General features: G+C 42.8%; 1 protein-coding gene across 5 annotated transcripts in view; it reads left to right on the top strand.

Annotated features, from left to right (window-relative positions):
* Window positions 1-1,550: 1,550 nt before the first annotated feature.
* Window positions 1,551-14,892, top strand: part of clcnk (chloride channel K) — a 69,149-nt gene continuing 55,807 nt past the window's right edge. Inside the window, exons 1-2 of one of the 5 annotated variants that reach the window (XM_072245319.1) lie at window positions 1,551-1,896; window positions 13,309-13,437. In XM_072245319.1, the coding sequence (XP_072101420.1) occupies window positions 1,761-1,896; window positions 13,309-13,437 (265 nt within the window). In that variant the 5' untranslated portion in view covers window positions 1,551-1,760. The remainder of the gene's footprint in view (window positions 1,897-13,308; window positions 13,438-14,892) is intronic. The other 4 variants (XM_072245318.1, XM_072245317.1, XM_072245316.1 and 1 more) reach the window with 4 other exon arrangements.

Raw genomic sequence — 14,892 nt, 5'->3', positions numbered from 1 at the left:
CATTTATAAAAATCACTAAGAACAGGGGTCCCAGAACAGATCCCTGCAGAACACCACCAGTCACAGACTCTCTCTCTACTACCATCCTCTGCCTTCTGTGGGCAAGCCAATTCCCAATCTGTCAGTCACGTTTCTATGGGTCCCTTGTCTCATTACTTTCTGAATGCATTTGTGCAGATTTTGCCATGAAATTTGGTCCCTATGAAGCTATCTCATCAAGTACTTGCAGCACTATGATGAACTTATTACAGTATTTTGTCATCTAAATTTCCTGTCCTTGCTGGTTTCTTTGTGCAGAACGCCACTACAGTCCAATCACAGTGGAAACAGATAATCTTGCATTTCCTAGTCTGTCATCCTAAAGCAATGTAGCTGAGTCATAGGCTCATGATGTACAGAAATAAGTATACAGCTGTATTAATCCTTCACTAACTCTATTTCATTATTCCCATAGTCCCACCAGATTCTACCACTCCCTGGGGCAATTCCCAGTGCCAATTAACCTATAGACATACAGGTCTTTAGGATGTAGAAGGAAACTGGATCAAGCAGGGAAACCCCATTTGCTCACAGGGAGAATGTACCATCTCATACAAACAGCACCCGCAGTCAGGAGTGAACCTGGGTCATTGGGGCTGTGACATATCAACTCTACTGCATTCAATTCTTTTCCGTTTTCCGTGGACTGATTCCTATTCCTGGGTGACCATCTGGCGAGAAAGTGGGGTGGTACAAATAAGTTACTGTTGGAAGTCAGGCATGTTGCTTCAGAGAAGGAAGTCGTAAACACGAGGAAGTCAGCAGGTGCTGGAAATCCAGAGCAGCGCACACAAAATGCTGGAGGAGCTCAGCAGGTCAGGCAGCATCTACGGGAAAGAGTAAGCAGTTGATGTTTTGGGCCGAGACCCTTCATCAGGACGGAAATGGAAGGGGGACGTCACCAGAATAAGAAGGTGGTGGGGGGGAAAGGAGGCTAGCTAGAACCCACGATGTATATGGGGCTGTAGGATCAGGGACGTGCAGAATCTCTCAGATCTATGTGTAGTAGTATCAGAGCCCTGGATCACTAGGCCTCATTTTCCCATGTGAGACCTTATCAAAGCCCACATCAACCGTACTGCCCACATCAACCTACTCAGTCACTTCCTTGAAAAATTCATTCAGATTAGTTGATACAACCTTCCATTGATCGGCAAAGGGGTCAAAGACTGGTAATTGGTAAATCTACAAGTCCATCATGATTGAGTGAATCAGCTTCAAAGCTCTGACTGTTCTGCTCCTGCTTCTATGTTTCTTTACGAGTACTTTAGGAAGAAATGTGCAAAATATCACATAAGAATCTAATTTCAACAAAGGCCACAAATTGCCCGAAAAAGCTATGTGTTAATATTTAGTAATGACATCATTCTAATGGTGAATAGACATCCATGTGATCAGTGGAGGTTTGTCTACACGGTGGGCTTCATTGGTCGCTTTATTTTTTGAAAGGTCTTTGGCTGTTACAAGGAATGTACAAGGGCAGGTTATGACTGTAAATGTTTTGTGTTCTCTGTGGGAGGTGTGGTTTTGGGCTTGAGGAGTGGGCAGGCGTTGTCATTGTTTAAACCAGGTGTACTAGGCAAGAGACTGTTAGCAAAGGATTGCATGTGTGTGTACCTGTGTATATGTCTGTGTGCGTGTGTGTGTGTGCATGCGAGCCTGTATGTTGGGGCTGAGTCTGGTTAAGATCAGTGGTAGGTGGGGGCATAAATGATACAGAAATGTTTAAAAGTCTGATGTGTGCAATGGATGAAGAATGGGGAGGAGAGAAATTTTCCAGCCCAGGAGCAGAAGAAAATTCTCCTCTGCAGCAAAAGCCACAGAGACCCTGTTCAAAAACAAGGCACCATGTAACAGGTAAATAAGATTAGCCTACTGAATAAACCTGCCGTTTTAAAAGTAGGTCTATCTGTTTCAGCATGTAGCGTACAGACATCTTAAATGTTGAAAATGATTATGTTAAATACAAAATACTTGCACTAATCCTGGCTTCCCAGAAGAAGTAACTTTCTCAGTATAATTTGCTTGTTTAATGTGAGAGGCCATCAAACCCAAAGAATCTGCTCAGCTATCAATTGTCGGTCAATGATGTTGCCTGTGAAAATATCAAGTCTGCCATAAGATGCCTTTGCATTTTAGCAATCTATATCAATGATTTATGGTTTCATAAATATTTATTCAACTCTAAATTGAAGTTCTGTTGTCATAATAATGCTTCTCAAAGGTAGTAACGTCACGATTTTTACTGGTGAATGGTAATTGCTTCAATTTCTTTAATAATTATCATTTATATTAACTATTTTAATTATTAATTTGTTTTTGTCGGTCTGATTAAATATTCAAATTTCCAGCAGCTTGCTGTGTTCAGCGTTCTCCCAAACTACAAATCTTTCTGTAGGTTGAATAAGTTTTAACAGGGTGACACCAAGAGTGCCATAAACTGATTAGGTTGAATTGATGCATTGGGAGAATGCAATATTTTGTAATATAAAAAGAAACTAAAGGATTAATATAATTTGAATTTCAATGTATCAGGATAGTTACATGGAAATAAAAATGGTATATTAATCACCTCGGTTTAATTACACTATAGACCATTTGACCCTTCATGACTGTTTCACCATTCAATAAGACAATGGTTCAAACTTAGGTCATTGTCTCTCAAATAGTCATTGACTACATTTTCCCGGGAGATTTGCCTTCTATTGCAGACAGCCCACTTCCGGCTCCTGCCCAAGGTTCATAATCTGGGAAGGAATTGTTTCAGCTTGCCACCCCAACCTCGTTTCTTGATTTCATCCTTTTTATGTCAAGTTCGCTCTCACCCTCATCTCTGATGTCCGTCAACACTTTGACAATTTCCAGTTTTCCGGTCTATCTCTAGTACATCCTTCCTTAGGAAGAGAACACTCAAGTGCATATAGTATTTCAGAAATTGCCTCACCAAGCCCCTATATAATTAGACCCCAGGATGTCTTTGTTAGGCACAACCCATAAAGGCACCAACCTTAAATCATCAGCAAATCTGGGTATGTTAAACTTGGTTCCATCAGATATAGATTTGAAAAGCCAGGATCCAGGACTGATCACTTCAATACTACACTAGTTAATATCTCCCAGCTCCAATATGATCACTTCTCTGGTTTCTCTCCGTTAACCAGTCTTTAATCCGTACCAAACTATTCCCTTTATTCCTGTGGGCTTAATTTTGTCTTAATCCTCTCGTGCAGCTCTTTATCAAATACACCGCATCTAACAGTAGGATTGCATTTACTACCTTCAGGTCTGTGGGAAACACTGTTTCCATAGCTGCCTCTTTCCCAAATCTTGCGATGAAGTTTTTCAGGTCCTGAAGATTTATTGGTGTTCAGTCTCACTAGTTTCTCCAATACTTGCTTTTATTAATTCTGCTTTCATCTTCTCGTTGACTCCTGATCTGGAGTTCTCCGTAACTTCTGGGAGATTCCCTGTGTACAAATGTTTGTTTAATTTCTCTGCTCTTTCCTTATTCAGGATCAGAATCAGGTTTAATATCACCGGCATATGTCGTGAAATTTGTTGTCTTTGCAGCAGCAGTACTTTAGAACATAGAGCATAGAAATCTACAGCACATACAGGCCTTTTAGCCCGCAATGTTGTGCCAATCATTTGACCTACTGTAGAAACTGCCTAGAGTTTCCCAAATGCATAGCCCTGTATTTTTCCAAGTTCCATGTACTAATCTAAGATGCTCTTAAAAGACCCTATTGTATCCGCTTCCACCACCGCTGCTGGCAATGCATTCCACACACCCACTACTCTCTGTGTGAAAAACCTACCCCTGATATCTCCTCGGTACCTGTTTCCAAGCACCTTAAAACTTTGCCCCCTTGTGTTAGCCATTTCAGCCCTGGAAAAAGCCTCTAGCTAGCCGCACAATCAATGCCCCTCTTATACGCCTCTATCAGGTCACCTCTCATCCTCTGTCGCTCCAAGGAGAAAAAGCCAAGTTCATTCAACCTATTCTCATAAGGTACACCCTCCAATCCAGGCAACATCCTTGTAAGTCTCTTCCGCACTCTCTCTATGGTATCCACATCCTTCCTGTAGTGAGGTGACCAGAACTGAGCACAGTACTCCAAGCGGGGTCTGACTAGGGTCCTATATAGTTGTAACATTACCTCACGGCTCTTGAACTCAATCCCACAGTTGATGAAGGCCAACACACCATACGCCTTCAAAGCAACACTGTCAACCTGCGTAGCTGCTTTGAGTGTCCTATCAACACGGACCCCAAGATCTCTCAGATCCTCCACACTGCCAAGAGTTTTACCATTAATATTACATTCTGTCTTCAAATTTGACCTTCCAAAATGAACGACTTCACACTTATCTGGGTTGAAGTCCATCTGCCACTTCTCAGCCCAGTTCTGCACCCTATTGATGTCACGCTGTAACCTCTGACAACCCTCCACACTATCCACAACACCCCCAACCTTTGTGTCATCAGCAAAATTACTGATCCTCCCTTCTACTTCTTCATCCAGGTCATTTATAAAAATCACAAAGAGGAGGGTTCCCAGAACAGATCCCTACAGAACATCACTGGTTACCGACCTCCGTGCAGGATGCGAACCATCTATAACCATCCCTTCCCTTCTGTTGCCAAGTCAATTCTGGATCTACAAAACAAGGTTGCCTTGGATCCCATGCCTCTTTACTTTCTGAAGGGCTCTTTCATGGGGACCCTTATCAAATGCCTTACTGAAATCCATATACACTACATCCACTGCTCTACCTTCATCAATGTGTTTTGTTACCTTCTCAAAGAATTCAATCAGGCTCATAAGGCACAACCTGCCCTTGAAAAAGCCATGCTGACTATCCCTAATAAGATTATGTCTCTCCAAATGCTCATAAATCCTGCCTCTCAGGATCTTCTCCAACAACTGAAGTCAGACTCACTGGTCTATATTTTCCTGTGTTATCTCCACTCCCTTTCTTGAACTAGGGAACAACATTTGCAACCCTCCAGTCCTCTGGTACTTCTCCCGTCCCTATTGATGATGCAAAGATCATCACCAGAGGCTCAGCAATCTCCTCCCTCACTTCCCATGGTAGCCTGGGGTATATCTCATCTGGTCCCAGTGACTTATCTAACTTGTTGTGTACATACATCTACTGATGCTTCTGGACACATCTTCAGTGATGTTCCTGGAATCATCGGGTGTTTCGGGTCTTTCAACATCATACAACCTCCTCCAGGTGACCCAGCCGGGGCTGATCAGACCCCAGCTTGTGTCCAAATGGCTAGCTACTTATGACTCCATGGCTCCCCTCTTTCGAGCCACAGCCATCTTGAGGCCCTCTCTGCCGCATCGGTGGTACTGCGGATGGCTCTCCTCTTCCTCTCTCCCTCGATGCCCAAAATGCTGAAGGCTCTAACTAAAGAACGGGCTATGAATCCCCTACAACCAACCTCCACTGGGAACCGTTCAGCTGCGATACTGACAATAATTGTTGTCATGGCTTGCAGCTTCCTATCAACCCCTCCCTTTGCCGTTGCCTCCAGAATTTGGTTAACATCTTCATCAAACTGCTTCCACAGTGAGGTCATGTTAGCTGCAGGCCACTTGATCCGCCTCCCGTTAGACTTCATGTTAGAGGGATTAGTTTGCAACACTTGGATGTTCCGGGCACTATGGGGTGACTCCGGGCCTGGCCCCTCCTTCGTCTCACCAGGTTGGACACCTGCGCGTTGTGCTGTTCCTGCTCCCGCCAAACACTTCATCCTCGCTTGGTGGATCTTCAAGCCACGATCGTTCTTGCAGATTTTGCCACATGCACACTGCTTCCTCATCGTCGTGCTTTTCAAAAGCTCCAGCACATCCTCTTTCTTAATGTCTATATGCTCAAGCATTTCAGTTCACTGTAAGTCATCCCTACAATTGCCAAGATCTTTTTCCCTAGTGAATACCGAAGCAAAGTATTTATTAAGTACCTCCACTACCTCCTCCAACTCCATGCACACGTTTCCACTATCGCATCTGATTGGTCCTATTCTCACACAGCTCATCCTCTTGTTCTTCACATACTTGTAGAATGCCTTGAGGTTTTCCTTAATCCTGCTCAGCAAGGCCTTCTCATGGCTCCTTCTGGCTCTCCTAATTCCATTCTTACGTTCCTTCCTAGCAACTTTATTATTCTCTAGAGCTCTAACAGTACCCAGTTTCTTGAACCTTTTGTAAGCTTTTCTTTTCTTCTTCACGAGATTTTCTAATCCTTTGTACACCATGGTTCCGTAACTCCACGATTCTTTCCCTGCCTCAAAGGAACACACCTATGCAGAACTCCATGCAAATGTTCCCTAAACATTTGCCACATACCTGTCGTGCATTTCCCTGAGAACATCTGCTCCCAATTTATGCTCCCAGGTTCCTGCCCCAATTAAATGTTATCCCAAATTGTCTGCTCCTATCCCTCTCCAGCACTCTGGTGAAGGTGGTCACTACCTCCAAAATGCTTTCCCACTGAGAGAGTGACACCTGACCAGGTTCATTTCCCAATACCAGATCAAGTACAGCCTCTCCTCTAGTTGGCTTATCTACATATTGTGTCAGGAAACCTTCCTGAACACATCTAACAAACTCTACCCCATCTAAACCCTTTGAGCTAAGGAGATGTCAATCAATATTAGGAAAGTTAAAATCTCCCATCACAACAACTCTTATTATTGCACCATTCCAGAATCTGTCTCCCTATCTGCTCCTCGATATCCCTGTTATTATTGGGGAGTCTATAAAAAACACCCAGTAGAGTTATTGCCCCTTTCCCGTTTCAGACTTCCACCCATAGTGACTCAGTGGACCATCCCTCTGTGACTTCCTCCTTTTCTACAACTGTGACACTATCCTTAATTAGCAATACCACACCCCCACCTCTTTTGCTTCCCTCCCTGCTCTTTCTGAAACATCTAAAGCCTGGCACACACAGCAGCCATTCCTGCTCCTGAGACAGCCAAGTCTCCTTGCATTAAAATAGACACATCTCAAACCATCAGGCTGAGTGCATCTTTGCTCTGACATCTGCCTATCCTTCCTCACAAACTCCCTACAAGCTGTCTGTACTTGTGCTCCAATCTCCCCTTCCTCTGCCTCTTCACTTCAGTTCCCATCCCCCTGCAAATCTAGTTTAAACCCTCCTCAATAGCATTAGCAAAGCTCTCCGCCAGGATATCAGTCCCCTTCAGATTCAAGTGCAACCTGACCTTTTTGTACAGGTCACACCTGCCCCAGAAGAGGTCCCAATGTTCCAAAAATTTGAATCCCTGACCCCTGCTCCAATCCTTCAACCACACATTTATCCTCTACCTCATTCTATTCCTAAACTCACTGTCGCGTGGCACAGGCAGCAATCTGGAGATTACCACCTTTGAGGTCCTGCTTCTCAGCTTCCTTCCTAACTCCCTGTATTCTGCTTTCAGGACCTCCATCCATTTTCTGCCTATGTCGTTGGTACTAATATATACATTGCAATACATAACAATAGAAAAAATGTGAATTACAGTAAATATATATATATAATATTTAAGTTTAGTCCAAAAAGAAATTAAAAAGTGTAAAAAGTAATGAGGTAGTGTTCACGGGTTCAATGTCCGTTTAGGAATTGGATGGCAGAGGGGAAGATGCTGTTCCTGAATCATTGAGTGTGTGCCTTCAGGCTTCTGTACCTCCTTCCTGATGGTAACAATGAGAACAAGTCATCACCTGGGTCATGAAGGTCCTTAATAATGGATGCCACCTTTTGAGGCATCGCTCCTTGAAGATGTCCTGGATACTAGAGGCTAGTGTCCATGATGGAGCCGACTAATTTTACAACCCTCTGCAACTTATTTCGTTCTTGTGCAGTCGCCCCCATCACCCCCACCACTCTGCCCCCATACCAGACAGTGATGCAGCCAGTTAGAACGTTCTCCATGGTACCTCTGTAGAAATTAGCGAGCTCCTTGGTGTCAAACTAAATCTCCTCACACTCCTAATGAAATTTAGCAAATATAATAAAATATTCCTCAATATATTTTCTCTCAAGCCAGTCTGCAAGGGACAACATTACCTAAACATTTCCCCTTTACATAATTTTACAATCTTTTACAGTTTTCCTTGACATTACTCATGGTTTAGTCTTGAATTTTTCGTTCCATTCCTTTGTCAAAGCCTTGGTCATTATTTGCTGAATTGGGATTGTTCCCAATTTTCAGGCTTACTGCTCTTTTTACCACCTTTGATCTAATAATATCTTGAATTTTCCTCATTAGCCCTTTTACTGTTGAGTTTTTTTGCTTTAAAATGTTTCATTATAAATTACTGTCAGTACTACTTCTCTGATTATGTTGGTTCTCTGTTTATTTACATATCCCTCAGGTAGTTATCCAGAAATTATGTGCTCATTCCCAATCTGCATATCCTCTTTCCTTATCCAACCTGTATATCACACAACACAAATGGTTTACTCCAAACCTCTAATACACAAGTTCAGTGGTCCCCAACCTTTTCTGCACTGCGGACTGGCCGACGGGGGGTTGGGGGGTGTTAATCACGACTGGAATATAGGTGATAAGTCACTTAGAAGTGGCTAATACACTCAATTTCATTTCTAAAAGGGTTTATCTAACGAATTTAATATTAAACACACAACACATATTTTCCTCGCATGAATATAGTGATAAGTCAATTATAAGTCACTTATAAGCACTTGCTTCTGTCCCACTTGCTCATGTTTTTTCCGCTCAAAAAACTCAACGGGTTTGTCTTTAAGTGCAGGGTGCTTGGACTCAAGGTTCCGAAGCAGTTTTGAGGGCTTCATTGCCTCATTAGACAGCTTGTCTCCACATATCACACACAGGGGGCTTGGAGCGTGCGAGTCTCCGGTCACAATAAAGCCATATTTTATGTATGACTCGTTGTATTTTCTGTTGAAGGAAGCTTTCTCTTTTTTTTGCAGTCTCGGCCTCAGCTGCCTCTGAGTTATCATCAGCGTTAGGCCTTTTATGTCCCTTACCACCTCTTCCAAAGAAACTCTCAAGCGACGTTTGTTTTTCACTCATCGAGTAGTTGTAGGTTAATGACCGACTGATGGCCTCACGTGGGTAGTGAACTCGCGTGCGTTCAAGTTCAACAGTGGGCGTGACAGGGAATGGGGAAAGGTGCAGCTGACTCTTCATATCGCCAAATCATATCATTTCCTCGCGGCCCGGTAGCACTTGCTTTGCGGCCCGGTGGTTGGGGACCACAGCACAAGTCCTTTCCAGACTCAGGGAGATGACATTACCTTCAGGAATCATGCCCTCAGCTGCAGAGAACAGAGTCTGTCCCCTAACTACACTCTCCTTTTATCACTAGCGAATCCACTTGCACTCTCCCAGTTTGAATGTCTCCCTGTACCGCAGAGCCGTGGTCAGTTTGCTTGTCCTCCCCGCCGTCTCTGGTCCTGGTTGACAGGCTGCTGAAACCTCGTACCTGTTGCAAGTGTGCCAGGAGTGAGGCTGCTTTAGCAGTACCTTCTCAACCTCACTCCTGGTCAAACCCACTTACCCCCCTCTTGAGTGACTTCCTCCACGATGCCTTTTGGGATGAAGTATCCAGGTCACTTTCCCCCTCCCTTCTTCATGGCAGTGTTTGAATCGCAAACTTCAGTCCATCAACTGTGAGCCAAAGTTTCTCCAACTGCTGATGTGGCTTCGTAGATCACCACAGTTCCCATTGCTCACGGTTGCACAGAAAATCCTGCCGGACCTACGATTCATTTTAATATACTTACCAAACAAAGTTAGTCTGTTTAATTATTTAGATATAAGGCTGCACTGTTGATCATATCCCTTACTCACTGAAATCCATTCTCAGTAAATACTTCACATATGGGTGCAGCACACGGCTCGAAACCACGCATTGTGTTTGTAGAACCCACAGATTTATTTTCCCTGCACGGTGAACTAATCCCAGTGCATAAATAATCACTGCAGCTATGTAAATGTGTAGGGGTTGTACGAAGAAATAGGATCAAACTTCTGCGATACCGTTCTCAGAGAATAGTGGCGACCGGATTCAGTCAACTGGTGAGGCAGACTGGGTGCAGCTAGCCCTATGCAGCATATTAAGTAGGCGTTAAATATCTGTGACCTTGGCAGAAGAGGTCTGTTGGGCAAAAAATATTGGGTGGCTTTTCAAATTTTCCCATTTTTGTTCCTCCCACTGGCAATGACGGGAGAACTTCAGCTAACTGGGCCTTAGAATTTCCTTCCTCAATGTTTCTATCTCTCTTTCCTTTAAAATTATCTTTAAAGCCTACCTCTTTCAATGAGGTTTTAGTCTTGATACCTTCGTTATATTATTTTCAAGCTCAAGGTTATTGTCGCTCAGCCATAACCATGTATATAGACAAATGAAATACCGTTCCTCTGGGAAAAACACAGGACACGTAGCCACACACAGCCTACGCAGTTGTAATCCAGCACGCACAGTAGCAGTCCACAGAATAATATTAGCACAAGCCCCCTAAGAGGCTTAACAGGTCAACATAAAGTAGGAGGTTATGTAAGGCAGTGTAATGTTACTGGTACTATCACAATAAAACAAACAGTTGCATTCATACGTGAAACAGCAGCAATCGAAGATGAAGAGTGCCCAGAGCAGGATGAGAGTGTCTGTGAATTGGGGAGTGGGATGGGGGGTGGGGGGGAGCGGGAGGGCTTTCGGTTGGGGAGTACATGTGTGCTGGGTGGCAGCAGGGTGTTATGCAGGGTGCTTGCTTGCATTTCCATGATGTGTCCTTTGGGACACTAGTCCAAACTAGAAGGTTGTTAACTCTGTGACTCCAGGGTACTGAGAAAAGTAACCAGGTTAGCCGGTTATCAATGCAAATTTATGTGACGTCCATAGAGAAACCCTCTTCTGAGTTATTTTCAGTTTTAAAGTACATACAAACAAGGGAGATTGGAGAGAAGTTGTTTCGTGATTAGATTTGTCTCGTTGCAACAGTGTCAGCTGAATAATCTATTCCTTTTAAGAACCTCTGTGCATTTCACATTATTGAAGCTTCAAGCCAAAGTACATTACTGCCTGTAAGAGGTGAGTGAGGAGAATTAAACTTCCAAGCAAATAAAGTGAAATGCTAACAGACATTAAATACAATTCAACTAAAACTGCAGGATGCAGATCTAATATTAGAGGCTACGTTACTGAACTGTGACTAGTTACATTCCTTAGATAACATTTCCATGACTGCGATGCATGAGATTCAGCGTTTGAGCGTTGAGCAGTTTCCCTGTTGTTTCTGCCTGCAGCTTCTAATTCCCCTCTTTTTTCATTAAAAAAATAATAGACCAAACTTTTAATTGTCTACACTGTAGCTTGAGGTGTTTGGGAGCAGTTTTCAATTCTTTTGAGGCGACGGTAGGGAAAAGTACTAGTTCCCATTTTTAAGGTGGGAATTGGAAGGAATTCCCACATATCCCAGAAAGATGTTATTTTAATGTGGAAGGTTTGATAGGAAACCTGGAGCATTTCTTTACAAGACATGAATTGCAAAGTAAAATACTGAGGAGGTATTTGTCCTTCATTGCCATTGCTAAAGGTCACACAAGAATTGGCCCTGGCTATAACTACCTCTGCCTGTATAATTCTCTTAACCACAGAAAATGTGTTCAAGGTTTAGGGATAAACATAATGGCTACAGACCAGTCCTTTTGACCTTGGTAGTGGGTAAAGTTCTAGAAATAAAATCAAGGACAGAATTAGCAACCGCTTGGACAAGTGTTGATTGATTAAAGAAAGGCTGCAAGGACTTGTTAAAGGTAAATCATCCCTAAGAAATTTAATAGAGGTGTTTGATAAGCTAGCAGTGTGTCAATTAGGGAAATGCACTTGAGATTGTATACGTGGACTTCCAATGGACATTTGATAAGGTGCCACTTATTAGCTAAAATGAAGAGTACAGAAAGAAAAGGACTGGAAGTGGTTGGATATAAAATTAAGCTCATTAACACGAAACAGAGAGCAGTGAAATAATGTTTTTCATACGGAGGGAGGAGTCCAATGGAGTTCTGCACCTCCTGTACCTAATAAAGCAGCTGCTGAGTGTATGTTCATGGTCTTCGCTGCTGTAGCCCATCCACTTCCAGGTTCAACATGTCGTGCATTCAGAGATGCTCTTCTGCACACCACTGTTGTAACTTGTGGTTATCCTGAGTTGCTGTTGCCTTGGTGTCAGCTTGAGCCTGTCTGGCCTTTCTCCTCTGACCTCTCTCATTAACGAGGTGTTTACGCCCACAGGACTGCTGCTCACTGGATGCTTTTTGTTTCTCGCACTCCTCTCTGTAAACCCTAGAGACTGTTGTGTGTGAAAAAAGTCCCAGGAGATCAGCAGTTTCTGAGATACTCAAACCACCCTGTCTGGCACCAACAATCATTCCATAGTTCCTCATAGATTATATTTCAGAAAAATATTTCTGATGTTTGGTCTGAGCAACAACTGAACCTCTTGACCATGTTTGCATGCTTTACTGTATTGAGTTGCTACCACATGATTAGCTGATTAGACACTTGCATTAACGAGCAGGGATACAGGTGTACCCGTGTGCATACAGTACGCTAATAACTTGGACTTGAAAATACAGGACACAGTTTACAAATCTGCAGATGATGTGAAACTTTGAGGTCTACTAAACTGTGGAGAGGATAGTAATAGACTTCAGGGAGATAAAAACAGATAAGTAGAATGGGTGAATGAATGGAAGAAGAAATGTAATGCTCAGAAATGTGAATTGTTGTACTTTGATAGGAGGAATGAGAAGAAAGTATAAACTAGAGGGGACAGTTCTGAGAAGGTACAAGAAGATAGAGATCTGAGGGAATCTATGCATATTTTATTGAAAAGTGGTACAAATAGATGCATAGAGCACAGGAAGCCATGATAAACCTTTATTAAAATATTTATTATTTATTTGGTGAGTAACCAATACATAACTAGAGTGACTTGGTGCTCTTTTACAACTTTGAATACCCTCAAGTCTCAATGTCACAAAGGTTTTGTAAGAGAATGGAAACCAGTCAGAAACTTTCTAATTTCCAAGACTAATGCAGATGGTGGAAGTTGTTGTCCAACATAATTGTGCAGTCTGATTGGGACCCTAAAATGATTGCTATGAAACCTGTGTATATGTGAACAGTCTCTGTAATGCCAGCTTACATATACATTATAATAAAAACTTGCCATGCTTCATGATCTGTCTTGCAGCGTTTTTGACTTTTGTCAAACGTCAGCTCTTCCGGGTGGGAGACGACTGGTATTTTCTCTTCATTCTTGGAGTGTTGATGGCTCTTATTAGTTTTGCGATGGACTGCACAGTGGTCAAACTTTTCAAAGGTAAGCACAGTCAGAATTCTTACACTGTTTTTTCTGACGCTTTTCTAAAAACTCACTTTTGAGTTGGATGTATCAAAGATAAGGACGTCATTTAGTGCCCTGCCCTAACAGGACTTGCTAAAATAATGGTGAGCTGCCTTCTTGAAGTGCTGCGGGGGTCTGGGTGGTGGCAATCTTGCATAGATGCAGTGATTTCTTTTCAAGAAGGATTTTCTGGGCTTTGGAGGGAAGCTGCGTGTGGAGATGGAAGACATCCCTGGTTTGAGGGGTCCTGTTGGGGTCAGCTGGGCGATTAGTTACAGTGCAATTTGCAGATGGTACTCACTGCAGCCACAGTATACCGGTGGTGTGGGGAATGAATGCTTGGAGTGGCTGCTTGGGGGCCAGTCAAATGGGTGGCTTTGTCCTGGGTTGTGTCAATCTTACTAAGAGTTGCTCATGCTACACTTATTCAGGCAAGTTGAAACTAATCCCATCACACTCCTGTCTTGTAGACAATTGAATGGCCTTGGGACAGCAGGAAGATGGGTCTCTGTCCCACTCTGGCAGCCGTGTGGCTTGTCCAGTTGAACTTCAGGGTAGTGGGTCCTCCCAAGACGATGATGGTGAGGGCTCAGGGATGGTCACATCACTGAATACAAAGAGCCGACAGTTAGATTTTTAACTGTCAAAGATGGATATTGCCTACCACTTCTGTGGTCCACATGTTCATGGTGTCATGTTTATCTGACGGAGAGTAACACAATGTACTGCTTCAAAGTCAAAAGACATATATGTCACTATATATGACCCTGAGATTCATTTTATTGCGGGCATACTCAACAAATCTATAATAGAATAGTAATCGTAATAGAATCAATGAAAGACCGTACCAACTGGGTGTTCAACCATTGCGCAAAAGACAACTATGCAAATACAAAAAGAAATAAATAATAATAATAAATAAATAAACAATAGATTTTGAGAATATGAGATGAAGAGTCCTGGAAAGTGAGTGGGAACATTTCAATGATGGGGAAAGTGAAATTGAGTGAAGTTACCCTCTTAACGTTCAAGAGCCTGATGGTTGAGACATAATAACTGCTTCTGAACCTGGTGTGTGAGGCCTGAAGCATCCGTGACTTCTTCCAGATGGCTTGTGGTTCTGAAGGAAGAAAGCTAACATCTCCAGGGCTTTCTTTGATCTGGGATCGTCAAGGTTGTTCTATTGCACAGATTGAAATCTATCAGCTGTACCTGATGCCGCTGAGTTCAAGTTCAGTTCCAGATTCTTGTTACAAAGCTCTAGGGTGACATTCAAGTGAAGAATTAAAGAAGAACTCTCTAACTGGCAAAGTTGCAATGTTAAACCCTCTTAGGTAAGTTAAAAAGAAATCCTTTGGTATTATATTGAAATGTACAGTGATCCCTGCGATCTTTACACCCTAACCATTGTGATCTCCCACTTACCCTTAC

This window comes from Mobula birostris, chromosome 27, assembly GCF_030028105.1.
Source record: "Mobula birostris isolate sMobBir1 chromosome 27, sMobBir1.hap1, whole genome shotgun sequence".
NCBI classification, from domain to species: domain Eukaryota; kingdom Metazoa; phylum Chordata; class Chondrichthyes; order Myliobatiformes; family Myliobatidae; genus Mobula; species Mobula birostris.
This window is presented reverse-complemented; position numbering and strand designations above follow the sequence as displayed.